This window comes from Lepidochelys kempii, chromosome 5 (assembly GCF_965140285.1).
Source record: "Lepidochelys kempii isolate rLepKem1 chromosome 5, rLepKem1.hap1, whole genome shotgun sequence".
Classification (NCBI taxonomy): Eukaryota; Metazoa; Chordata; order Testudines; family Cheloniidae; genus Lepidochelys; species Lepidochelys kempii.
The window spans coordinates 25324002-25351844 of NC_136384.1; the positions used below are offsets into that span (position 1 = coordinate 25324002).

General features: G+C 40.4%; 1 protein-coding gene across 17 annotated transcripts in view; it reads left to right on the forward strand.

The window, feature by feature from the left end:
- Positions 1-27843, forward strand: part of SPEF2 (sperm flagellar and cilia associated 2) — a 146893-nt gene that overhangs the window by 44643 nt on the left and 74407 nt on the right. For 14 of the 17 annotated variants that reach the window (XM_078852754.1, XM_078852739.1, XM_078852743.1 and 11 more), the window contains 15 exons: positions 3109-3190; positions 4166-4239; positions 5282-5385; positions 5932-6188; positions 9390-9498; positions 10225-10382; positions 11165-11323; positions 11820-11885; positions 14399-14538; positions 15722-15849; positions 15958-16096; positions 18057-18194; positions 23326-23486; positions 24295-24481; positions 25672-25843. In XM_078852754.1, coding sequence (XP_078708880.1) covers positions 3109-3190; positions 4166-4239; positions 5282-5385; positions 5932-6188; positions 9390-9498; positions 10225-10382; positions 11165-11323; positions 11820-11885; positions 14399-14538; positions 15722-15849; positions 15958-16096; positions 18057-18194; positions 23326-23486; positions 24295-24481; positions 25672-25843 — 2074 coding nt within the window. Of the gene's footprint in view, positions 1-3108; positions 3191-4165; positions 4240-5281; positions 5386-5931; positions 6189-9389; positions 9499-10224; positions 10383-11164; positions 11324-11819; positions 11886-14398; positions 14539-15721; positions 15850-15957; positions 16097-16685; positions 16904-18056; positions 18195-23325; positions 23487-24294; positions 24482-25671; positions 25844-27843 lie in introns of those variants that run through there. The other 3 variants (XM_078852741.1, XM_078852740.1, XM_073343743.1) reach the window with 3 other exon arrangements.

Below are 27843 nucleotides of genomic sequence, written 5' to 3' on the forward strand. Positions count from 1 at the left end.
ACGTTTCACCAACATCAATGTGGGATGGCCAGGAAAGGTACACGACGTTCGCATCTTCAGGAATTCTGGTTTGTATGAACAGCTGCAGGAAGGGACTTACTTTCCAGACCAGAAAATAACTGTTGGGGATGTTGAAATGCCTATAGTTTTCCTTGGGGATCCAGCCTACCCCTTAATGCCATGGCTCATGAAGCCATATGCAGGCACCCTGGACAGTAGTCAGGAGCTGTTCAACTACAGGCTGAGTAAGTGCAGAATGGTGGTAGAATGTGCATTTGGACGTTTTTAAAAGCGCGCTGGTGCAGTTTACTGAATTGGTTAGACACAATATCTGTGAGAGTAAGGAGGAGACGTTTATGGTGCCCCCTTGGTGCACTCTACTTCATTGTAAGCCAACCGCCCTCCCCTCCCACCTTCAATCACCGTTTGCAGAGGCAATAAAGTCATTGTTGTTTCAAATTCATGCATTCTTTATTAATTTGTCACACAAATAGGGGGATAACTGTCAAGGTAGCCCAGGAGGGGTGGGCCAGGAGGGAGGCACTGGGTGATGGAGGGGAGGAGGGAAGGACAAGGCCACACTACACTTCAAAACTTATTGAATGCCATCCTTCTGTTGCTTGGGCAGTCCTCTAGGGTGGAGTGGTTGGGTGCTTGGAGGTCCCCTCCCTCCCCCGTGTTCTTGGGCGTCTGGGTGAGGAGGCTGTGGAACTTGGGAAGGAGGGCGGTTGATTACACAGGAGCTGCAGTGGCGGTCTGTGCCTTTCCTGCACCTCAACCATATTCTGGAGCATATCAGTTTGATCCTCCAGTAGCCTCAGCATTGCATCCTGCCTCCTTTCATCATGCTGCCGCCACCTCTCCTGTTGCTCCAGCCATCTGTCCGCGCTTTCATTTTGTGTTTTCCTGGATTCTGCCATTGTCTGCCTCCACGCATTCTGCTGGGCTCTTTCAGTTTGGGTGGACTGCGTGAGCTCAGAGAACATTTCATCGCAAGTGTGGTTTTTTTGCCTTCTTATCTGCGCTAGCCTATGGGACGGAGACGATAGGGGGAGCGTTGAAACATTTGCAGCTGTGGGAGGAAAAAAAGGAAGAGTAAAACTGAAAAAGACACATTTGGCCATTTAAAAGGAGGGGCTAATGTTTTTGGGTTAACATGCAGCACAAACCCAACTACACACTACACAAACCCCCCCTCCCCCCACACCCAATTCTCCAGGATGATCGCTTCACCCCCCCACCCCCCACCACGTGGCTAACAGTGGGGATGATTTCTTTTCAGCCACAGACAAACAGCCCAGCAGGAACGGCCACCTCTGAATATCCTCTGAATAAAATTCCCCTATTTCAACCAGATGACCGTGAACGATATCACTCTCTTGAGGATAACACAGAGAGGTAAAGAACGGATGTTGCTTGAATGCCAGCAAACACCGGGACCACATGCTGCCATGCTTTCTTATGGAATGATTCCAGACTACGTGCTACTGGCCTGCCATGGTAAAGTGTCCTACCAAGGAGGATGCAATAAGGCTGCCCTCCCCAGAAACCTTTTGCAAAGGCTTTTGGAGTCCCTCCAGGACAGCTTCATTGAGATGTCCCTGGAGGATTTCCACCCCATCCCCAGACATGTTAACAGACTTTTCCAGTAGCTGTACTGGCCGCGAATGCATCCCAAGTCTTCAGGGAAAAGTAATCATTAAACAAGCTTGCTTTTAAACCGTGTATTATATTTACAAAGGTACACTCACCAGAGGTGCCTTCTCTGCCTTCAAGATCCGGGAGCCCTGGTTGGGAGGGTACTGTCTCCAGGGTGATAAACCGTTCCTGGCTGTCGGGGAGAATGGTTTCTCCGCTTGCCTGGTGTGTGCTATCTTTAACCTCCCCCTCCCCATCATCTTCCTCATCCCCAAAATCCTCATCCCTGTTGTGTGAGACTCCCCTCTTGCAGGAGTCCAAGTACAGGGGAGGGGCAGTGGTAGGGGCACCCCCTAGAATTGCATGTAGCTCATCATAGAAGCGGCATGTCTGGGGCTCTGACCCCGAGCAGGCGTTTGCCTCTTGGATTTTTTGGTAGGCTTGCCTAAGCTCCTTAAGTTTCACACAGCACTGCTGCTGGTCCCTGTGATAGCCTCTGTCCTTCATGCCCTTGGAGATTTTTTTCAGATATTTTGGGATTTTGTCTTTTGGAACGGAGTTCTGATAGCACGGATTCGTCTCCCCATACAGTGATCAGATCCAGTACCTCCCGTTCGGTCCATGCTGGAGCTCTTTCCCAATTCTGGGACTCCATGGTCACCTCTGCTGATGAGATCTGCACGGTCACCTGTCCTGATCAGCTTGCCACACTGGCCAAACAGGAAATGAAATTCAAAAGTTTGCGGGGCTTTTCCTGTCTACCTGGCCAGTGCATCCGAGTTGAGAGTGCTGTCCAGAGCGGTCACAATGGAGCACTGTGGGATAGCTCCCAGAGGCCAATACCGTCGAATTGTGTTCACACTAACCCAAATTTGACCCAGCGATGTTGATTTCAGCGCTAATCCCCTCATTGGAGAGGAGTACAGAAATCGATGTTAAGAGCCCATTACGTTGACAAAAATGGCTTCGTTGTGTGGACGGGTGCAGGGTTAAATCTATCGAACACTGCTAAATTCGGCCTAAACGCGTAGTGTAGACCGGGGTTAGATTTATATAGGACCTGATCCTGCTCCCATTGAAGTCAGTGGCGCAGGACCAGGACCATAGTGAACAGAGGACATCTGAAGTGATCATTGCCTTCTAGCCTGCTCTGTTTACTTGAATTTGAGTAGTGTCATGAGTAAATAACAACCCTCTCTTTCCTGTCACTCCATCCCCAACTTTTCATTTGCTTTCAAGTTACCATCAATATCAAAATAATACTTGCACTCATCATTCCAGGCTGACATTAATAACTTTTTCTTACTGTTTTACTATAGATTATTCTGCTGTTATGCACCTGACAATCAGTTTATATATGTTTAAATAACTGAATATTCATTAAAATACATTTAAAATATCCAAAAACTATTCTTGCTTAATGTTATGAAAACTAAGAAATGTGGTTCGTGATTGTTTAATTTATAAAAGGTCCTGAAGAGGCCCCCTTCAACTTCAGCATCTAAGGTTTCTGAAACCGTGCCAAAGAGCGCATCACTTGATGGAACCAAAGGTAAAAATGTGTAGAGTTAATTAGATTTCTTTTAAATAATTTTGATGTCTGGATTTGAATGGCAAAAAAGAGGATTTCTCCATCCCCTGCTGATTTTTTGCTTATATGTTCTAGCAGGTGTTTGTTAGTGCCCACTACAGCTCATGCTTTGCAAAAGTTCCCATTATAACCCTTGTTTCCGCATACTCATAGTTTTCCGAAACGTTCACCTCTGAGGTTGAAACTTTTTCAGCTTCCTTGTATTAGGATATGGAGGTTGAAAATAGTATTTTCCCTTGGTCAGAAAATGTTAACCTCTCTTTTTTGAATATGACTCCAGCAAAAACTGTTTGAAGTTTGAAACCTGAAATTTGTCATTGACATAGCCCCCAGACCTGTGAACACATACCTAACTTTATAGTCTTACAGAAATCAGTGAGTCTATTTGTGTGCATAAACTCAAGTACATGGAGAAGTGTTTACAGTACTAAGCCATATTCCTCACTGACTATTTGTGGCATCATATAGTGTGAGAAGGAGAAAAAAAACAAAATAGTTATTATTTTATATTTGGAGAGTGACAACAATATGTTGGGTGCTTTATAGAGAGGTATGAAGACAAGAATCCTGCCCTGAAAAACACACAGTCCTGAAAACTCTTTCTCCTGTGTGTAGTCCTTACTAATGCAAGTTGCCCTATTGAAGTTAGTTCTCAGGAGTAAAGTCTGTTCATGTGAGTAAGAGTTTGATGGTTTGTCTCCAAAAAATAAACAAATAAATAGACTGAAAAGGAGAAATTATAGTAAAATAATTACGGATAATAAGCTCCTGGGGATAGTTTCTGTGCCTCCCCCTGTGTTCTGACTAGTGCAGAGAACACTGACAGCACTCACTAAATAAAAATATTATGTAATGATATTATGTATCCATAATAATAATTAATAATAAATGTTAATATAATAAAAGTAATATTTGCTGATGTTTTGTTATTGCTAGGTAATGGTCTTGGCAGAAAAGAATCTTCTCATCAAGAAATGAAGTCAAGTGAGAGTAAGGATGAAGTATCTAAAGTATGTAAACTGACTTTGACTTCCACCATGTATAGATATATGAAATGTTTGTTTATTAAACAAAGCTGGTTAATATTGAACTTTTCTCTTACTATTTTTAATTTATGGACCATGCCACAGGCTCATATTTCTATATAAAATATGAAAAGTGATAACTTTACTCAAAGTTACTACAAAAATTTGGATTTATTTTCTCTGTTGGCTTTGTTGTCATCTATGTCATCAGAATTATTCACAAATACCTCTTCATCACTGTTCCCTCTAAGCTGTGTGCATGCACACAGATCCTAAACCCCACGCACACAGTGAAACACTGCGTGCACAAAAATTTGCACAGAAGCACAATTTGCACAGAAGAAATTTTTTGTGCACATGGCCTGTCAAAAATTAGAGGGAACGTTGCTCTTCATCACATATTTTCCATGCTTTTAAATCTGCTTATTACCACATCCAGAGCATTCACAGAATTTGTTAATATATTGGTCCTACCAATATTAAAATGTTTATTCCTTAGGGCTAGATTATGTTAGACTTATACTAAGTAGTACCTTACTCAACAAGCAGGATGTGGGAATATCCTGAAGACCTATAGAGAGCATGACTCTGGTGACACCAACCAGATTAAATGTTGCTGTAAAAACCTCAGTCTTGATTATAATCTTATACTAGTGTAAATCAGGACTGGGCTCCATTGAAGTCAGTAGAGTTACATCAGTGTAAAACCAGAGTGAGATCCAAATCAGGCTTCTTAACTTTAAATTTCCTGATTTTTAAAATGTTTCAATTTTCAACCTTAACATTGTCTAACATTAATTTTTGCATGTAATGACCAAGATCCTAGGCCAGTTTACACCTGCTGAGGATCTTGCCGGAATTGAATATGTGCTTTAAATGTGCAGTGGAATGCATACACTTTAACATTTAGTGCACTGAACTTCCTGAACATGATATCAGTACTACATGATACATGATATTATTACTATTACTTCCTGAACATGATATTATTAGTACTACATATTCTTTTAACTGCTCTTTTCCACAGCTATCTGTTCGTGCCTGTCTTGGTGCAGCATCAGAGAAATTGTTGAAGAAAGGAAAAAATATTCCTGATGAATTGCTAGTTGACATCATGGTGGAGGCTATTAAGTATGAAATAGTGTAGTTTGCTTTCAAACATAATTATATGCTAAATAATTATATGTTTCTTAGGGCAGATACTGCCATTCTTGCTCATGGTGAATAATACCTGACTCCGTGAGTAGTTCCATTGAAATAGAGCAACTCATGGAATAGTTTTCACCTCCTCTGAACTAATAGGCAAGTTGGTCAAGGCATGCACCTCCCTCTAGAAATCTGCTATTTACTGCTGCTGTTCCACATGTTGGCAGATAACAGAAAATTGGCATCTTTTCTCATGGTATAAAGATCAGTCCCATAGTGTTTGTTCCAGAAAATTGCAGTCCTTTTGTTTTGTTTCGTTTTAGTCCTGTTTTCTGCCGTTTTCTGTTTGGAAAATCTTTTGATTTGCCGTGTTAATTTTAATGACATACATTGTTATTTTATAGAATTTTCATGATATTTTGTTCTACCTAATTTCAAATCACAGAATTATAGGAAAACTCTTTATTATAAATGTTAATACTAAGTTAAAGTAGTTTCTTTACATGTTTATAGTTCCTTGTTTATGTTTAGACGAACACCCCAGAAGAAGGGATGGATCATGGATGGATTTCCAATGACAATAAACCAGGCAAAACTACTTGAAAAAGCACTTACAGGGAGTGATCCGGCCAAAGGAGAAACAAAGGATGAGAAGTCTAAGAAGCCCTCCCTAGTTACAGACCCAGCAGCCCCAAAAGATCTACCTTTATCTCCACCTGCATTTGATTTTGCTCTGTTATTAGACATTTCAGATACCACAGTGCTGGAACGTGTGGCTGGCATGAAGGGTGAGTTATACTTCACTGCATATGTAAAGGGACTGTTGGCCCCTTACTAACATTCAGTGTGAGTGTTTTAGTTGCTAGCTCCCAGTACTAAAAAGATGGAAGGGTCAATGGGGAATCAGGACCCTGAGACTGACAGCCCCCAGGAACAATCGGGAGAGGCCAATGCTCCAGGTCAGCCTGAATGACAGGGCAGGCAGGCTAATCAGGGAGTCAGGAGGCCAGGGAGGTCCCGTCCTCCGTGTGAGCTAGAATTGCCTGGGTCAGACAGAGTGGGGCCGAGCTAAGGAGAAAGTAGGGGCCCAAGTTGAGCTGGGGAGCAGAGCTGTGCCAGATCCAGAGGGACCAGAAAAGCAGCCCAGAGAGAGCAGACCCTGTCCTGGGAGCAGAGCTGCAGCCCAGAGCTAGAGGCACAGCCCAGAGAGAGCAGACTTGCCCTGGGAGCAGAGCTGCAGCAACCAGAGCCAGAGGGGCCAGAAAAGCAGCCCACGAAGCAGGTCAGTGCTGGGAGCAGAGTCACAGAAGCAGCCTGCAGAGCAGACCTGTCCTGGGAGCAGAGCTGTAGCAACCAGAGCCAGAGGGGCCAAAGAAGCAGCCCAGGGAGCTGGAGGCAGAGCAGCAGCAGCAGTGCTGAGACAGAGTGGTGGAGCTGGGGCTGGAGCAGTCCAGAGCTGGGTGCGGTGAGCAGCTGGGGAGAGCGAGGGGGACCCTGGGCAGCGGGCCCAGCACAGGGAGACGCCTCAGCCAAGAGGCTCTGCAGGCCAGGCTTGGATCGTAACCCCGACAGGGCAGGGGCGACACTGGGAAGAAGGGTCCTATCACTTAATGCCTGAGAGTGTCTGGCCATCACCAGAGCAAGTGTCCAACCCACAGCATCCCTACAACACAGCCAGGGCCTGAGAAGAAGGCCTGGGACTTACAAGGAACAGACTGTGAACTGCCCTGACATTCCAGAGACACTGTTTGTGATGTTCTGTGCCACAGAGCAGGTTGATGTGTTTCCTTTAACCTTTCCCATTTTTCCTTATTCTTTTTAAAATTAATTGTTGATTAAATAACTTGCATTTGCTTTCAATTGTATGTAATGGTCAGTGGGTCAGAGAAGTGCCGAGTGCAGAGAGAGTACCCCAGAGTGGGGACACCCTAGCCCCTGTCCTAGGTGACCACAGCAGGGTTGGGGGTCAAGCCCCCAGGAATCCTGGGCCCAGCTTTGTTGGGGTTACGAGGACTCTGTCAGACAGGAGAGTGGAAGGAGAGTCCTCAAGGGCAGGGAGGCCACTGGGTAAAGGAAGTGGGAGCGAGGACTTAGATCCTTTCGCTAGCCCACTTCACCGGGGTAGTGCAGAAACCAGGAAAGTTCCCCACAATAGCGGGACTATTCCCCCGCTTACACATACATTTAAAAAAGCTTAGTGACACCCATATCATGATAAAATGGGAAATGCTAAGTAGTTATGACACCAAGAGAGCTAAAGTTATTAATGTACTGCTTGCTTGCCATATCTTTACAATACCAAGGATCACATTAGTTATGTGCCAGGAGTTTGTGGGCTGAATTTTAAAATCACATATAAACTTACATAATTTTTATCACAAATACCAGAAACTCTTAAAAATTTACTTTTATCTTCCCTGATGATGATGATGATGGATAGGAATTGTGTGTTGTTTAGATTCATCATCAGATTTTTTCTCTATGTGCAGTTATAAAAAGAGGGAAGCTATTGGCTGTATTTTAATATTTTGCAGGCTCCTTGTGGCCTCTGACTTCAGATTGTATACCCCTGCTATAGTGTATAGCTAAATATAAATGTCATACTAATCACACACTAGCTACAGAAGTTATCTCAAGATTTACCAGAATGTCTCACAATAACTTATATTCAATGGAGCAAAAAATCATTACTGACAAATTTCTCTAAATCTCACTAGATCTCATGTGGTTACTATGTATCATTAGTGCAGGTACTTTCAAACTATTGTAGATTTTTTCTTAGTTTTTGAGATCTGCCTGCAGCCAAAAAATGCTGAGTTTATTTGTTTAAATATGCATTATGTTGGCACCAGCTGATATGCAGTATCCCACATAATTTAATGAAGTGCTAAGTAGAAAAAATATATGATACGGCAAGTGCAGAAATATGACTAGTTTATTGTGAATGTACAGACAACATCGTTCTCTGAGGGCCGCATATTGCAATGACTGAAAACTAGGAGAGAAGCAAAAGGGAGAAGAGGGAAGGTGCACACCTGAGCAAGTGGCACCACTACCCCCCACACTGATCACTGCCTTCAGTATGTATGTTCATTTAATCCTGTGAGGATACAGGAATAAGTGTTTTTGACAAAATAGCCAAAGCACATTGTATTATAGAGTAGAGTCAAAGATAAAGAGGGCAACAAATGGCCACCCCCACACTCCACTCAGACCACATCCTCTTTGTCACCTTACACATGATGGCTATGGAGGGACATATTATCTTGACGAGAACGTATGTTGTCCAAACTGAAAGGAGAATGCCCCTTAAAGATCCAAAGAATGACATAGGGCTTGTCTTTACTGCCATAGTTACCTGAAGTTAGTATACTTGGGTTACTCCGCTCGGACTACCCTATCTCGAGTGAGATGGCCACACTGGGAAAGCACAGTGATTTGATTAGCGGCACTGAGTGATTGGATTAGCAATAGATGAGTTGCTGTTACATGAGCTGCTGCATCCCTGCTATGTTACTAGCTCAAACACCAGCATCACTTGAGCTTCAACCTATACCCTTTGACCAACTAGCTCAAACCCGCTAGCTCGAGCTTAAAGCACCACTTAACTCCATCTAGAGATTTTTATGTGTGAACAGAAGGTGGGTTAAAGGTAAAACTTGAGTTACAACTAGAGCTAACAATACAGTGAAGACAAGGCCTTAGAACTTTAGATTTGCAATTCTCAATTATTCAAAGGGATTGTGCTGCTAAAGCACTTTGAAAATTTGACAGTAAATGCCATACTCCCAGGAATCTAATGAGAATGTATTCCTAATAAAGTACTGTATATCCATCTCCTTTGTGTAGAATGTATGGAGCTACTTTTAAAAATGAAGGAGTGAAGTAGCCAGTCGGTGTTTTCATTTTGATAAACTTTTTAACAGGAACACAGAACAAGTCTATGTAGTAACTTGTTTCAATAGTCTCTGGTATTTTCTACTCAACAGATAAATCAGGGTCATCACAGATTCAACTGGAAGACAGTGATCAAGCTTCAGATGTTGAACTCAAAGAAAGAGAGAAGACCGATTTAGTCAGGGACCAGATACAACATAGGTTTGTTATATTTAGTACAGTAAGGCTCTACTTCAGCAGAGTACTGAAGCATGTCATTAACTTTAAGCACAGAGCAGTCAGGGTATACTTGACTTCTAATGACACCGTTAAAGTTAAGGATGTCCTTAAGAAATTTGCTGAAGTGGGGCCCAAGTACGTATCCTCATTTATTGGTATAGTATAAATGATTCCCCAAAATAATAATTCATATACTCTACTTTTCAAAGTCTTGAAAAGATTATTTTTCAAATTCATATCAAAACAGCTATTTACATATTTATATTATGTGATACATAAATGCATGTTGTGTCTCAGTTTGGCTTAGGGTATTTCCAAAATTGGGCTTTCTTTTATTGTTCTCTTTTATTTTTATATATACAAAAATAGTACTATACTTTCTTTTAAAATCATTTGCACTAAATATTTAATTTTGTATAATGAGCAAATTTAAAGAGACAATAACCTGCATTTCTAAATATGTAATTAGTTTATATTAATATTTTAATAATTATTGATTTTTAATGATGATGTAACAGAAGATTAGTTTAACCTGTAGCCTTATCTACACTGGGAGTTCTGCATCCAGAATATCTTCATAATTGGCATTAGATTTAGATTAGACACCATGCTGTTAAATGTGTTTGTTGGGTTGGGAATAAGATTTTATTTTTCACTATTTGTTTTAACGTTTTGATTTTAAAATTATACATTGATATGATTTCACAGAATTGCTGGCTTTCTAGACAACTGGCCAAAACTAGAGAAATGGTTTTCAGTACAGCAAAATATTCTAATGAAAGTTAATGGCGAGACAGAAAAGAACCTTCTGTGTAAAAGGATAAAGGAAATCATAATGGAGGAAATTGCTAAAAAACAGAACAGAAGTAAGTTTTTGAATTTATGTTTTTCATATGGAGACTTTAATATTAAAATATATGGTTGAGCCTTTATAATTCAGAAGGGAGCTTAAAAATATCTCACTGGCACTGAAAGGTGTAATGTTTTTGCAGGTTTGTGGAAAGGTGACACATTTTTCATTCTCACTGCACATTTTTTTATATAGACAAAAATATTTTCTAACCATCTACTTTATTGACAAAGATCCGTATTACAAACAAATGTTCCTCATTAGGTGAAATTTTGTTATTTTGCCCATGAAAAGCTATATTCAGTTGCAGAAATGGCAAAACTTTGCTTTGGATCAGACTCACAAAAATACCAAAGTTGGAATTTTGGTAATTGTTCGGCTGTAGTGTGTGTTGATATATTTATGGATTGTGTAAGCCTGGGCCAAATTCTGTTCCCAGACACACTAGTATAAATTTGGAATAACTTAATTGATATTACTCTAGTTTTACACTGGTATAACTGAGAGAAAAAATTGTCAAGTTATGTTGAATTTAAAAGGGCATATTTTCAGCAAGTCTCTATAAATATACAGCTTGTGCAAATGCAAATGGGTGCACCCATTTTAAATGTAGCTTTCTTTTAATGCTAATCCATTTAAATACATAAAACAAAAGTAAACACATATTTGTTGTTCGCACACATATTTTATAAGATATAATAGTGAATAGTCTTCAAGATTTATTGGTTCAAAATTAATAATATGATTACAGTACATCTTTTATCAGATTATATGTGTTTTATTGAAATTATGTTGAAGGAAAAGAACTGGAAAAAAAAGAAGCTGAGAAAAAGCAAGAAGTTCCTACCCCTTTGCCACAAGCTGAGACGCTAACAGTTCCAGCAGATAAAAATAAGGAAACTGAATATCCTTCTGAAGATAAGGAGCCTATGCCCGCAAAATCCAAATCACCCAAAGGTTTGTCAGCCATAGCAAACTTATTTATAAAGCTCTTTCTTAGCTGTTTGGAACAGATCCTGGGAAAATAATAAATACTTTCAGTGTATTTCCAAAAAGATTAACTAGAGCGTATTTCCTATTAAATAATTGTCCCAAACCTCTGAACAGCCTGTCTACCTTTTTCCAGTAATATGAGTCAGTTTCACATCTTCTCACAGATACTTTGAGAAGAGGTTCTAAAATGTTCAAAGGGAGCTGTCCAGCAGGTATAATTTAATTCCTTGAGATAACTGAGTATTAATTTCAGCCTTTCCTTCCTGTTTTTAACCTCAGAGCTAGTACCCTCACCATCTGAGACAGCACAATGTGTATACAGGAAAGACCCAAGTTCCATTATCAACATATTAGCATTAGAGAGAAATTGGTATATTTACACTTCAGAAATGCTGGTAACTCTGCATCTTAAAGGTGTCTCTGTTGTGTGTCTTTGTGGTTTTTTTAAAACTTTCCTTAGAGCCACCCAAAAAGTCAGAATCCTTTAAAGAGAAAAAGGAAAAGAAAGACGAAGTAAATAAACCAGGTGAAGTACACGTTTGCATGTTTGTTTTTTACTCTTTTGGTAATTAACATAAAGATGTATAGTTCTTACTTATCTTCCACTCCTCTCTTTAAAAATAGTGTTGATAACTGTTAATTAGGTTGTAAGGCACACTGAGATATGGACAATTTGGTGTAATATACCAACAAAGGGAGATTCAGCCACTTCATGATGAATTCTTATAAATGTCACACATGACAGATAATTGGATAAAATGTTTCCAAGGAACCCCGTGGTTGGTTTTGTCTTCTACATTTATGTGCATGAGCTTTGGCACGAAAGCCTGGCCCCACTGAAGTCAATAGCAAAACTCCCATTGATTTGAGTGGAGCAAGGATTTCACACTTGGAGTCTGGAGGTGCTGCAGAGCACTCAGACCCCGTGGGGCAATAATCCTTTGGGTCAGTCAACAACAAGCAATTCAGGATTTGTGTTGATGAATTCCAAATGGAGTCCAGTCCTGTTCTCAGAGGCTAGAGGGATGATGAGAGCAAAGCAGGTGGTATGAGTGTAGGGATGTTAAGTGAGGGAGCACTGGGAGGAGCTTTAGGGCATTGACAGGGACATCACAATGTTTACTACAAAAAGAAAAGGAGTACTTGTGGCACCTTAGAGACTAACCAATTTATTTGAGCATAAGCTTTCGTGAGCTACAGCTCACTTCATCGGATGCATACCGTGGAAACTGCAGCAGACTTTATATATACACAGAGAATATGAAACAATACCTCCTCCCACCCCACTGTCCTGCTGGTAATAGCTTATCTAAAGTGATCATCAGGTGGGCCATTTCCAGCACAAATCCAGGTTTTCTCACCCTCCACCCCCACACACAAATTCACTCTCCTGCTGGTGATAGCCCATCCAAAGTGACAACTCTTTACACAATGTGCATGACAATCAAGTTGGGCTATTTCCTGCACAAATCTAGGTTTTCTCACCCCCCCCCACCCCCATACACACACACAAACTCACTCTCCTGCTGGTAATAGCAGGAGAGTTTACTACAGATATCCTTTGAGTACTTTATTTGGTTATCAGCTTATCTGCTTTCTGTCATACTAAATCAGCACTTTCAGAAGCAGGTGTTCCTTTGGGGAATACTAGTTATGCTATTACTGGATGTACAGATTTTGTCACAGCAATGAGGCAGTGAACCAAGATATGTCTTCACTAAAAATTTAAACAAAAAGAATGGGACCATTGTGTAACATTTTTAAAGGAGCTTATTGTACACAACATGACCCATTCAATTCTCTACTAAGTACAGCCAATATTATTTTACCATACCTTATGTTCTTGTCTGACTGCTCTCAGAGCGAAATTATTTGGGTGGATCCCCCTCCTAAAGTAGTACAAAGATGGAGTGCAGGTGACAATTGCAAATCTTCCTGCACTTACAGTTCCTATGGTTTTCTTAAATAGTTTCCCACATTTTCCTGCAGGCCACTAGATTTTTCCCCCCCCAACTCCCTGCTTGAATGATCTTTTCTGATCCCCCTCTTTAGTTTACTAACTTTATCTTCCTTTATCTGCCTTGGTTTTTTCCCCAGTTCTTGTACCGCTCACTTTCTGCTCCTTCCATACTTCTCAGTTTTCCCTCAGTGCCGGGGTTTGGGTCCAAATTCATCTGTTTCTTTCCCCTTCCCTATATATCTGATTTTTCCGTTTTTATTCCTCTTCTTCCCCCTCTGTATCTTGCCATACCATCGTCCTGCCCCTCCTGTTGCCCATTTCTCTCTCATTCCTCAACAATTTAAAAACACCTAGTCTTTAGAAAGTGATCCAGTAGTGAGAGTGATTGTAAGTACCCATTCTTTCCTTTTCCTTTTGCTAGAAGCCTTTCAGACTATGTGTGGTGTATCCCCACTTGCAGGGCTATGACCTATGATTTACTTTGTATTTTGCAGTACATGTAAAGTTAAAAGTAGAGTGTATATCAAATGAAGCACTCTGTGGGTAACCCTAATGCCCAGGGTTAATTGAATTTAAAAACAGCATTTTGCCATGAAATCATGGGGTAACCTCAAAGGATTATTGGTCCTAGAAATTATTTCAGTCTGACTCCAGCTCTTCCAAGCCCTGCTATATAGAAACTGTAAATATTTACAGTGTTCAAGATCCATCAAGCAGAAATTACATGGTGATACCTTGAAATCATGGTACCTATACTGTCAGTCATAATGGTAACAATACCATTTACTTTTTGTTAACGTGGTAAGTAACTTGTTTCATTATCTTTCTATTTCTTTCACAGCAGAGCTTTAGGAAATCTAACTTTTTTGGCAAGTCGAATAAAATAAAAGCTAAACTGGAAAATATCATTATATAAATGCAAAACTACTGACTTCAGCTACATATTGGTTGCGGAATGACACATTTGAACACCTGCAAAGTTTATTTGAAGGCAGCTAAGCAGCTTAGGTGTCTAGGTCCATGTATTTATTGTTATTTAAAATATATTTGAGGGTACTAATTGTGCATTTATATTTAAGGCTCCGTTCGAGGAAAATCACCAGGGAAAAAATCTTCACCAGCTACACCTGAAGATGTACCTCCTCCCACCCCTGTAGAACCACCGCCAATTAAACCAGGATCAGATGAATGGGTTTATATAGATGAGCCACTTCCCAAGGTGCAGCAGTTCAAGATTAGGAATCTTTTATATGACTATACTTTATTGAGTTCTAGATAACTTTTTGTCCATTACAAATGAATTCATTTTAAAACATATTTCTAATACATAAAGAATATCTGAGAGATGGTAGCATGAATTATAAATATAAATACCTAAAGAGATGTGATTTTAAAAATATGCTGCATCTCAGTGTACAGTATTGAAAATATCTGATAATTTGATAATGACATATATTAGAAATTTATGGATAATTCCTCAGAGTGACAATGCACATGGTTGACAAGATGGTAACACTTTAATATTATGAAAGGTGTATCCAGAGTAAATATTATATTTTGGCAGGGTATTTGTAATACATTATAACTAAGGCTAAGTTTTTGTCACAGATATTTTGAATAAAAGTCAGGGACAGGTCACAGGAAATAAACAGAAATTCATGGCAGCCCGTGTCCTGTCCCTGACTTTCACTAAAAATATCCCTGACAAAAGGGGTGGGTGGCTTCAGCACCCACTGCTGCTGGGGCTCCCAGGTCCCCCACTGATGTGGTGTGTGGGAACTCCAGGGTCTCCCTGCCCCTGGGGCTGGGCTGCAGCGGGGTCCCCTTGCCCTGGGCAGCTGGTAGCTGCAGGATCCCCTGGCCATGGCTGCAGCTGCGGCTGGGCAGCTGTGGGGAGTGCCCGCTGTGGCTGGCAGCTGAAGTGGGTCCATCGGCTGCCCGCCGTGGCTGAGCAGCTGCGTGGGATCCCCCCGCCTTCCCGCTGCGACTGGGCAGTTGTTGCGCGGGGTCGCCTTGACCTGCCCTCCAAAGCTGGGCAGATGCAGGGGGGCCACCGGCCGTGGCTGGGCAACTGCTTGGGGTCTCCCGTTTGCCGTGGCTTGGCAGCTGCGGGGAGTCCCCCGCATCCCCTAGGGTGGCTAGACAGCTGCAGGTTGGGGGCTGTGAAGGCGGGGCTGGGTGGGAGCTCCAGCCCCAAGGCAGAAAATGTCACGGAGGTCAATGGAAGTCATGAATTCTGTGCCTCCGTGACATAATCGTAGCCTTAATTATAAATAAAATAAAGGAAATATATTGTTAACCTGATGTCCAAGATACCTCTTTCCTATACTTGCTGATTGTGTGTTTGGACAGGCTGCAGGAAGTATATAAAGTAAAGATTTGTGTGTTTTAATAATTAACAGGAAATACCTGAATTTTTAGTACCTTATTGGGAAATGGTAGAAAATACATATGAAAATACCATCAAAACTATACTTAGATGTTTAAGAGAAGAACAGTATTCTGTGATTCACTACTTAGCAGATACTAGGTGAGTAACAGTAGTTAATTGCATTAGAATTCTCATTTTATATTATTCCTCTAGCACACTATGTATGTTTTAGCGCTAAAACTCCTTGTTTTGACTCACTGTTCACAGAAACCGTTTTAAGGATTATCTGAAGCGTCCAGACCATAAGCAGGAGTTTGTATCTCGGTGGCAATCTGATTATAACTCCATTGCTGATGATCTGTGGGAAGATGAGGAAACAAAAGCAGAATTACACCAAAGGGTTACTGTGAGTAAATGGCAAATGTTTCAATTTTTCTAGCTCTGGAGCTTTGTGCATCTTTGGGCATTTGAATTCACACAGGATTGATGTAATATGACTACTAATGTACTAATGCTACCTTGTCTAGTCAACTATTATATGAACACTTCTCACTCTCCACCACCACCAAACAGCATCAGTCACCAAACAGAGCCAGCTTTGGCACCATCCCTGCTGCTCAATGGCTGTGGCAGTGTGTGGCACTGGTCTCAGAGCCTAGGCCTCTGATCGAGTGTGTCCTCTCTTCCCCGCACTAAGCATGAGGAAGAAAGAGGAGGGAAGGGAAAAGCAGCCCCCGCATGCTGAAAGAAAAGGAGTAGGGGGGAGGAGAAAGAAAATTAGAAAGGGCATATGGAACACTTCCTCAGCCTTTTCCAGGTGAGCTCTCACCCTCTTCCCCCATCCTACAGCCCCAGAAAATGTCTCTGCCACTCCTGGCCCCATCAAAATTGCGGCCCAGCTAGTGAGGTGAATATCTGAAAAATGAAGAATTGATTACATGACTGGCAAAAAGAATTATTTCTAATATCAAAATGTCAAAATGTACTTTTTCCAGGATAATAGCATAAACCCAGTTAAAAACAATTTCAAGAAGCTAAAAAGAAATACAGGAGTTGGAATATCCCATATGTGATGCTCTATCTCAGTGGCAAAACCTAAGGTCACATGGAGAGAAGAATAGACTTTATGTGCAGAATTCCAGAAGATGGAAAAAATTGTGGCAGTTGCTACTAAAGAATCAGCTTCATTAAATAGAAATGGAATGCAAGTGTACATCTTAGAAGATCTGCATACAATGAAATAAAACTATTGTAATTTTTCATATTGCATGTTACTTTCGTAACGCCTCCTCTTGGCCAGAGTGATTATATTATTATCAGTAGGAAAATAATTTAAATTAATACCTACTACTAGTGGACTGAACTTAGCCACTTATATTTCCCCTTCCTTTGCTTTTTTTTTTTTTACATTGTCAGCCTGCAACTGATAAACTGGTAGGAGTGGTGAAAAATTTACCCTGAGTCAGACTTATTGCTGCATAGAGAATGTTGATACTCTGTGGTTGTGAAAGAGACAGTGGTAGTTGTTTTAATATACCATGGCAAAATCTTTTCAGCAGATCTTTTCAAAGCAGTTGGTATTCTGGTGAATCTTACTTGTATTAACTCTGTTACAGAGATGAGTTTATTACATTGCAAATAATTTCCCAACTGGTTTGCTGAAATGATTGATTAGATCTGGCCTGAAGTGCTTGGCATCATTTTGGAACAAGACGTTATAAATGCAGTGTCATTTTTCTGCAGTGCATTGCAATGAAATCCTAAAAGCCTAGGGAACTATCCTGGAGTTTAGTTATAGTGGGAATAAGACTTGGAATAAGCACTGTTTCTTTTTCTTTTCATTCTTTTCCTTTGTCAAAAATATGGGTCAGTATACCAGTACCTCTGTTCTCAATGTTGTTCTTTTTTGATGTGTTTACATAGAAGAAATATGGGAAATCGCCATTAGAGAAAGGACTGAGTGCCTTTTACGAACAAAGCATGATGGGTACCTTCTTTCAGGTTTAAAGCCCAGTGCAGGTGCATCTCAGCTTCAAAGACCTGTTTGCCATAAGTAGCTTTTGGCCTAACAAAATTATATTCTGGTTCCCAGAACTGTGAAGGTTACAGCCTCCACCACCACCAATTCTCACTCCAGTATTGGAGAAAAAACAGCACGTACTAGTTGTGCATTCATTGGTACCAATAATACTGGTTGTGTCTTCTTACTTCTCAGTCAGTCCATGCCCGTGATGGGTCTCCAAGGCTACACTTTGTTGATTGCTTTTTGGCCAGGTTCTTTTGGATTGACTTTTATTATACGTAAATATATGAAAGATAGCCTAAGGTTTTACACATCCATTATTTGCAATAGTATTTGTATTTAGGACCTGAGGGACCGTCTCTGGGATATTTGTGAAAACAGAAGGGAAGAAGCAGAGCAAGAACGTAGTGATATCATGAATGATGGCTGGTTACCAGATCATATGGGAATCTTGATGAACCATTTCTTTTCACTTATGCAGGTATGGTAAATAGCTAAATCAGTATAGTCCTTATCCTGCAGTTGCCCAGGCAGACTCTTGGATTAATGTATTTATCTCAGTGGGACTTCACGTATGTGGTCCCTTAAGACTACATGGTCAAGACCAAATATCCCTTTAATTCAACCCTACTAAAGAAGGAAGCTGACTGAAGTGAGGAGTGAGAAAATATAAAAAAGAAGAATGCATGTGCACTCCTGGCATTGTATCACCTTCTGGGCAGAGAGGATCGAGAAAAATACCAGTATCATAGTCCTGTAAAAATAAATTTTTGGGCTATATTGCATAGTGTTGCTATTTGCATTCAGCTTACCAGTCAAATCAGTTTAGTGAAATATCCTGATACTGGTTATCCTTTTCTATTTATAATGGCCTCTGTTCTTAACTTGGCCATCTAAATGCTGCAATTATATACAATGTTATCAGACCCACCTATTTTAAGATTGCCCAACACTTCCTTTTATAAGACCTTGTTTTCAGTTCCTTATAACTTTGCCAAACTTTAGCCATTTGGGATGAAATTGTAGATGCCAGATGTCTTTTGGAAAATTTCAGCCAAAACAGTTCAACCATTTCTAAGAGTGAAGCAAAGGGGAAAAACATTGTTTTACCATGTAAAAAAATCTGGTCATCTTCTTTCTTTGGAACATGGACTTGAAATTTGATAGGGATTGGCCTTTGTGTCAGGAATGTGCCTTTGCTGTTCCTGAGAAATTCTGCTCACATTTGGCCAAGTTATAAACCTTTGAAAAACCTCACATCACACATATTCAGTAAAAGCTTCCTAGAGTTTAAGGATAATACCTTTGGAGATTTTTATCTGTTAATGAACATGCTCCAGCCCCTCACAGTTCCTAGTGCTCACCAGACTGCTCATGCACCATCACTACAGAGAGACTGAGCATGTTTCAGCTCAGGGCTACAGGGTTGAAGCTGGACTTCCCCTGTAATTGCTGCTTCCAGTTGCTCCAGGCAAGGGCATGGACAGACACTAGAACTGAGAGCAGGGAGAGACTCTCTCTCCAGTGCTCTCAATGACATCCTTCCCTTTTAGTGCCCAGGCAGCATGGATGAAGAAGGGATGGAGGGAGGGAAAGGAATAGACTGGGACAAGGAGTCTGTTGAGTCTGGAACTGGAGGAGAGGAGAGACACTGTGAGTGAGTGTTGGGGGTGGAGGAAATTGGGACTCAGGTTGGGGATTGGGATTTGGTGGGCAAGGAGACTCACAGCTGCAGCTGAAGTCAGTGAGAGCTGTATTTTGAATATAAAGTGCTATCTAATGCTAAGTACTCTGAAAAATCAGGTCCTAAGCTTCTTCAATTAGGCATCCAAAATTAGTGGATAGTTTTGACTTTAATCTCTCTGTGCCTCAGTTCACCCTCTGTAAAATGGGATAATACCATCCCCTCCCCTCACAGGTGTTTTGAAGATAAATAAATGTTTGGGAAGCACCCTGATCAGTGCCATAGAAAAGCCCATGAGGAAATTCATAATTCTGTATTGAGACCAGGGTTTGGATAGTATGCTGTGAATAAACCAAAGGCTATGCATTGAATCATGCAGATAAAACAAAATATTGAATAACTGATCTTAATAGAGCACCATCCATCCTGTGCACTGAATGAAGCAGGACATCAATGGAAAAAATATCATGTGATCATGTAATTAAAAACTTATCATCATGCCTACATGGAAGGGGATTGAATTAAAGTTGCACAGATAAGCTTAATGCTGTCATTTCCTAATTTTTAAGTGCTTGACATTGATTATATATATTTTTGGAGCTCTTTTACAGTATCATATTTTAGAGTATACACTCTAAATATCACTTTTCATAGATGTATTGACAAATGATGCTGTACATTTAAAAACATCCTTTTTTTACAGGCTTCCATTCTCCACAACATCAAATCAATGTTGTCCATGCTTCAACATCCTGAAAAATTTTGCCTTTCCCTGTTTAGTTGGGCTAGTCTCTCACTATGTCAAACATCAACCCCTCATCTGCCATCTTCAATGACTTGTTTATCCAGTTCTTCTTCGAGTCATGTCCCTACGGATGCTCCACTCTAGGTGCACTAGAGCCCCCTGCAGCTTTGATCTGTGATTTCTCATAGCAGTGTCCGTTTGGCCTGCTCATTGGTGTTAGTCAGTCTCATGCCCATGCCGTTGTTATATAGCACTGCATGGGTGAACCACTCCCAGTTTCTTCTTAACTGCCTTTGCCTGAGAAGGAGCTCTAGCAGTTGTCCTATTGAGATTCCCTCAACTCTGTTTTTCTCTTTTATCCATGTAACCCATCTGCCAGGTGCAGTCGGCAGCCACAAGGGCCAGGTTCAATATCTAGGGGTTCCTTTTTACAATACAACTGAGCACTGGCTTGAGCTCCCCCACCCAGTAACCTGGGAAATTACACATCACCCCTGGGCACCTCTAAGGGACAATACTTCCCCTCTCTCAATGACTGAGGCTGTGCATAGAAAAGAAACTTTATGAAAAGAGGGAAGTAACCTGACATTAATTTGGGGAAACCCCATAAGCATGATGATTCAGAAGTTTATGACCATGAGCAAAACACCCACCCCAGAGTACATTAGGCAGTGTCCTTTGCCTCAAGTTCTCATCTTGTGGTGAGGAAGTCCAATGCATTTTATTGTAGGCCAGGATAACTTTCAATATGGAGTGCTCCTCTTTAGCCTATCATCTGCCCCAAGGGTCATGTTGGTGGTAGCAACGCAGCTGCACAGGAAAGGTGTTTTAGTATTCTCTTATCTGGACGATTGGTTGCTGAGCTGCCCCCTGGAACTGATGTCTCGGGCAACTTCCAAGGCTATAGGCCTCTTTCTCAAATTGGGCCAACAACTGTACATACAAAAATCCATCTTGACCTGGGTACAGAACCTAGAGTTCATAGGGGCACATCTTGATGGGGGCAATGATAAAAAGAGCCAACTTTCCTCAGCACAGATTTTTGGCTCTTTCCAACATAGCAAAGAGAATTCAGCTCAGACCCCAAACCATGAACAGGAGCTGCATTCAACTACTGGGGCACATGGCAGCCACCACCTTCATGACGGAACATGCCAGACTTCGAATGGGCTGCCTTCAGGGGTGGCTCAGAACCATCTATTCACACACCAGGCACAGTCTAAATATGCTTCTTTCTGTACCTACCTTCATGAAATAATCCCTCAACGGTGGAAGGACCATCACAACATATGCACAGAAAATCCATTTGCACATCTTCCCTCAGTGATCATTATAAAAACGGACACCTCTCTGTTAGCATAGGGAGCACAATTCAGCACTTACACGATCCAGGGCAAGTAGATGTTGTTAGAGACGATGCTACAGGACTTCAGCTCGGGGCTCTGGGCTTCAGCCCTGCATGGGGCACTGATGCTTTGGGGCTTGGGACAGGCCCATGGACCCCCCGAAACCAGCTCGTGGCCCTCTCGGAACCATGTAGGCCTGGTTGAGAACTGCTGCTCTAGAGGGTGCTGGTGTGGGTGTGGATGCAAATACATATAAAAGGTGGATTGTGGGTTGGATACAATTTAATTGCCACAGATGTGGATCCAAATTTTTGTATTCGCACAAGGCCGTACTAATAGTTTGTTAGTGCACTTTGAACTACCCTTCTTTGAAACGAGTATAGATCAAAATGCACTAATGAATGGGTAATGAGCATCAGCAAGGTCCACATGGACAATTAGCGCAGAGTAGGCTAGTGCAGGGTGCACCCACTTTGCTATGAACTAAATTCATGTGTAGTCAAGCACTAAGCGTCATTGAAAGTTAATGCAATTTTGGCTCCGAAGTCACTGAGCTGCTTCTGAGTTTTCCCCTCAAACTGTTACCCCCTAAGTAAACCCACCCAAAACATTTCCCTACCTCCATGGAATTGACATGATATTTGCTATCATCACATTGTTCACTTTGCTTGTGGGTTATACCCCTTCCCCAACACTTAGTTTCTTCAGGGCATGGATCATCTACCGCTCTGGGTATGTACAGAGCCAAGTGCAAGGGAGGCTGCATTCTTTGTTGGCCCTTAGACACTACGTTACTTAACATGATTAATAATAATTTTACCTACTATCACCTTCATTGACAATAATGGGTAAAATTATTCATGCTAAAAGTAGCAATTCTGAAATTGTGCTATCTATATCTTTACATTCAACAGCTTTGTCAGAGAAAGCAATAAGAATAGCAACAAAACAGGCAAAGAGTTCCTGATTGCTGAAATCCTCTGGTGTAGGTTTTACTATGGGATTCTATAATATGTTCTTCAGATCGCTATATTATTGTATTAGTATAGATTTTATATACTCATTTTAGCGAGGTCAGATATCCCTAACTAGTCTATATCAGATTTCCATCCACTTGCTTTATTTTCCGTAACAAGACAGAAAATTTTTTATCTTTAACTTATGGCCAACTGGCTGCTTTACACTATGAGATTTTTATTCTTTTTGTGAATGTGGTTTTGTGCATTTTCCCATGAATATGCAGTGCCGTTTTGACAGTTAGAGACTCTGACACTACTGGTTTAATAAATCAAAGCATGACAGGTGCTAATGCTTTTTGGCTTCACTCTGAAATAAATAGATGTCTTGAACCTTACAAAATCCACTTGTTTTTTCTTTAAACAGCTTGCACAATTATAATTCTTTCTTGGCCATTTAAACAAATTTCTTTTGCTTTATATTATTACTAAAGATTTTTAATAATTTGGATTAAAGATTTATTCAAATCTGTTTAATTACAGTTTAGAAGCACGTGGTAGATTTGTTTTAATTAATTTTGTATATATATATGTGTCAGAATTAAATATCAGTATATTTATATGTTCAAATTAGATACATTTTCCGATTTCATAGCTGATATTGTTATTAAATCTTAGAAATATCTATATTAAAGTTTTGAACACACATTCTGAAAGTGTACTTTTCCAGTACATGTTGTAGTATGTATTTATTATAAGATACTTAAACACATATGATCAACCAGTCCTATTTTCTAGCCTCCATCAAGCATTCTCATGATGTAGGCATTACTTTAGGGTATTAAAAAACAGAAACTGCTTTGTTCCATCCTGTTCTGAAGGTTGAAGTGGACCGTTTTCAAGATACAAAGAGATTTCTACATGACTATTACAGGGGAATGGAAGGCAAAATGCCAACAGAGGCCTGTCCAGAGTTCACTAGAATCCCATTATTAGATATTGTTAATGTAGAGCAATCTGTGGAACAAAGCAAGTCAAGAAGGTAAAAACTGCATTGTAAAAAAAAAAAAAGTAACGTAATTAATATAGCATATAAGTATGTTTGTCCATGTGTTACTGTTAAATAGATAGACTATGGTGATCACAGCCATATGATAGATGTTGAGTATTGTAATGTATTTAATTTATTGTACACTTTTGGCTGCCCCATCATTACTCTGTGCAGTAACAAAACAACAAAAACTGACGGATAAAAGGTTCCTTCTTTCCCCCAAATTATGACAGTTCCCCAACAAATCCTGCAACTAATTATAGTTAAGTATTAAACATTTGGTTCTGTATCAGTGACGAAATTAAAATTTCACGAGCATAGCCTCTGAGGTTGTGGTCAACTGAACATAAGTTAAAGAAGCCTTGCTGGGTGCGTGGAATTAAACACAATATTCAAGGTGAGAGTATACCATCACTTGTATATAACAATGGCATAATGCTGTGCATAACAATACCTATATTGATACCTGAATCGTTACAGTCCATCAAGACCCCATCAATATGCATATCAATAGTTAATATCAATCCATCCAGTGTGTATTATTTGTTGTCTAATGCCCTGGTTTTGTTTAGATCAGTCTTGAGTTCCTTATAAACCTCTCTACTCTAGACTAATCAACATGATTTTGTGTCATCCACAAATTTTACCACTTGTGATCCATGGAAGGGTTCCTCCTTTTTCCATTGCTATCACAGACTTTGAAAATGGGGTTCTGGTTCTCTTAATGTAACTTAATTGCACCATGTAAACATATACTACACCATCGGGATAGTGAGTTATTTCCTATTTTGTTTTCAAGGATTCCCATGGTTCCTCGTAGACCCCCTTCTCCTGAAATAAATGTCATCAAGCAGAAAAGCAAAGCAATTCAACTAAAGAGCAATAAGGAGGAGAATTCCTCTGAAAGTATAATATTTAACTTTGGGGCAGATGAGAAACTTATCACTGATACATGGCAAGCAGCAGTAACAGCAATATCAAATATGGTAAGAAATGCTTTGTTTAGTAAAGATTCACAGATTGGTTAAATAGTTAGATCTAAATCTTTCCAGTCCAAATACCAGACCCATGCACCAGTATCTCAACTCCATGGCTGCTGTTCCACTCCTGATGTTCCAGTAATCGCTGCAGCCCTAATACATCCCTGCTATAAACGGGGAAATGGCAGGATCAGCATAGTAGCAATTCCTCTTCAGAGCTCTGCTCTGTGTATATCCACTCAAATCCTGTCTCCCGCCTCCTCATATGGTGGAACCAAACAATCCTGGTGTTAGAAGTGACCTGTGCGATAAGGAAGAGGGATCAGTATTTGCCCCTTAGTACATTTTTTCTTAAACCTTCCAAAAGTAAATCCTCAAGCAGAGATTAGACGTCACAAGTCTTCTCCAGCTTTATTTTATAGTGCCCAAAGTGTGCTAGCTGTGTGACAGCTAGTTTCGAAAGGCAGTTCCTGGATCAGTGGCTAGGATTGATGGCTTTCCCCACCTTTCTGCACTTTTACAATATGGTCAGACATGTTGTCCTCTACAGTGAATGCCTTAAGATAACTTAACTCTAGAGGCCTTGTCTACACTGCCACTTTACAGCACTGCAACTTTCTCGCTCAGGGGTGTGAAACATCACCCCCCAGGGGACCCCTGGGGCCCTGCAAGTTTCAGTGCTATAAAGTGGCAGTGTAGACAGTTCACCAGCGCTGGGAGCCACTCCGCTCATGGAGGTTTTTTTTTTTTTACAGTGCTGGGAGAGCTATCTCCCAGGGCTGGTGCCGTGACTACACAGCCATGTTAAAGCTTTTAATGTTTAACAGCAGCGCTTCAGCGTTGCTAGTGAAGACATATCCTCAGTTCTTCAGCTTCTCAGCCTTCACTGAAGCCTAGCCCTGCTTTGGTTACCAGTTGGTCTACTTCCGCTGCTTCCCTTTAATACTTTAAATATTTCACAGAAGAAATTATTTAAGCTGCCATCTTTTTCCTTCTTGCTTTTTTGGTTTAACAACTGTTTCTTTATTTAATAAACATATACTGATCAGATATGAAATCAAGAATCAAAATATCTAATTTATATTATACATCCAGCAGCAACCACTAGTAGAAAATAAAGGATAGCTCGTTCAAAATATTAATTGTATGTTCTAGATCCAGAATAGTTAAGTTAAAATATTAATATGAATATTAAGGTAACTGCTGAAATACAATCAAAAGAAGCCGAGGAAGAAAAAGAACGCCAGCAGCTAGAAAAGAAAGAACAAGAACGTCAAAAACCTTCTCTGGCAGCAGGAGGCAAAGGTGGTGGAAAGGATGCCAAAGATGCCAAGAAACCACCTCCAAAATCACCCACCAAAAAGAAAGGTAACTGAAGCATGTGCTTTTCTTTTAAAAATAGAGCATAAAACTATTCAAATTAAATGAACGTATGTTAAAAAAGAGACTAACTACAAAAGTTTAATTCTTTTCTCTCTGTTCTTTTGATAGTTCAAAACATGATATATCAGTGTGCTGACATGGTAATGATAAAGAAATCCAGAGACTGTTTAGTGATAGTTGGGTGAATTAAATCATAATAATATTTAGGGATAAATGTTCAAAGTAATACCAGAAAGTAATACTTGCTAATCTTTTTCTGTGCATTGTTTTGGAAGTGTACACATTGCAGCCATTTTATCAAATTATGTCAACTTTTTTAAAAATGCTTGTTCTTTTCTAACATTAATCTCCTGATGTAGCTAAAACCATATAAATACTTCTTACTTTATTAATAAGGAACAGGATAAAAATAGTCCAAGGCTATTATTCCACAGTATAATGTAACAATCTTTATAATATGATAGATCAATCAGGTCTGTCCCTGCTCTATCATCATTCTGACAAGGTATAAACAATGTATTGTTTAATTGCATTCTGTTAGCACCTAGAGACCCAACCAAGATCAGGGCCCTATTGTAATAAGTACCATATGTACAGGTAATAAGAGACAGTCTCTGCCTCAGTGACTTGACAGTCTAAATAGAGAAGATAGACAAATGGTGGGGGAAAGAAAGTATTTTAAAAATGGGCAAATGAAGTGGAGAGAGAGTATGTGTATATCTACACAGCAGAAAAACCTGTGCTCTGCCACAGACTACTTGTGTAACCTTGGGCAAGTCACTTAGCATATGTCTACAAAGCGAAAATACACTTGCGTCAGCAAGTCTCAGAGCCCAGGTCAATTGATTCAGGCTTGTGGGGCTCGTGCTGCAGGGCTGAAAATAGTAGTGTAGATATGCGGGATTGGACTGGAGCCAGAGCTCCAAGACCCTCCCCCCCCCCCAGCACCCGGGTTTCAGAGGCCAAGTTCCAGCCCAAGCCTGAATGTCTACACTGCTATTTTCAGCCCCATACCACGAGACAAGTCTTTTGACCGGGCTCTGAGACTTGCTGCCACAGGGTTTTTTTTTTGCTGTGTACACATACACTAAATGACTTGTCCAAGGTTACAGAAGTAATCTGTTTCAGAGATCAGGTCTCCTGAATCTAAGTCAAGTGCCTTAACCATCTTTCCTCACAATACAAGATAAGATATTAATGGATACATTTTTCATTTTATGCCAAATAAAGTGCTGTTGTACATCTCCTGAGAGTGGAAGAGCTCACCAACTTTTATTTCTGGCTTTCACATCCTAGGGATGCACAATACAATTTTTTTTTATCTTGTAGGCAGTGCAGCAGCATACTTACTGAAAGAGTGATATAACTTTCTGCACTCAATTTTGTCACCTTTCGATTTGATCATTAGAGTTATGTTCAACCTGATCTACTGATCTGGTATCATCCTGTTGCACCACCACAGCAGCTGCAAGTCGGTTGTTGGGGAAGAAAAGTTATCATTATCTGTACTTGACAACACTTAACAGTCAAAAGTGCTTAAACTACAAATAAACTGCCAACACAATGTTAAAAAACAAAATTATAAAATAGCTTTATAATATTAAAGTGTTGTTGTTTTCATTGCAGGCTTTAGGTCCATCTTGTAAAAGTAACTAATAGGATGATGTAAAAAAGTATAACATGAACTAGAGGAGACCTACTTTTAATACATTGTACACCCTCCTTATCGTATTTCAGTACTGTCTTAATGTAACTAATACTGACTTATCAATAGGGCCCTACCATATTCACGGTCTATTTTGGTCAATTTCATGGTCATAGGATTTTAAAAATCATACATTTCATGATTTCAACTATTTAAATCTGAAATATCACTGTGTTGTAATTGTAGGGGTCCTGACTCAAAAAGGAGTTGGGGGGGGGGAGTTGCAGTACTGCTACCCTTACTTCTGTGCTGCTGCTGGCGGGGGCACTGCCTTCAGATC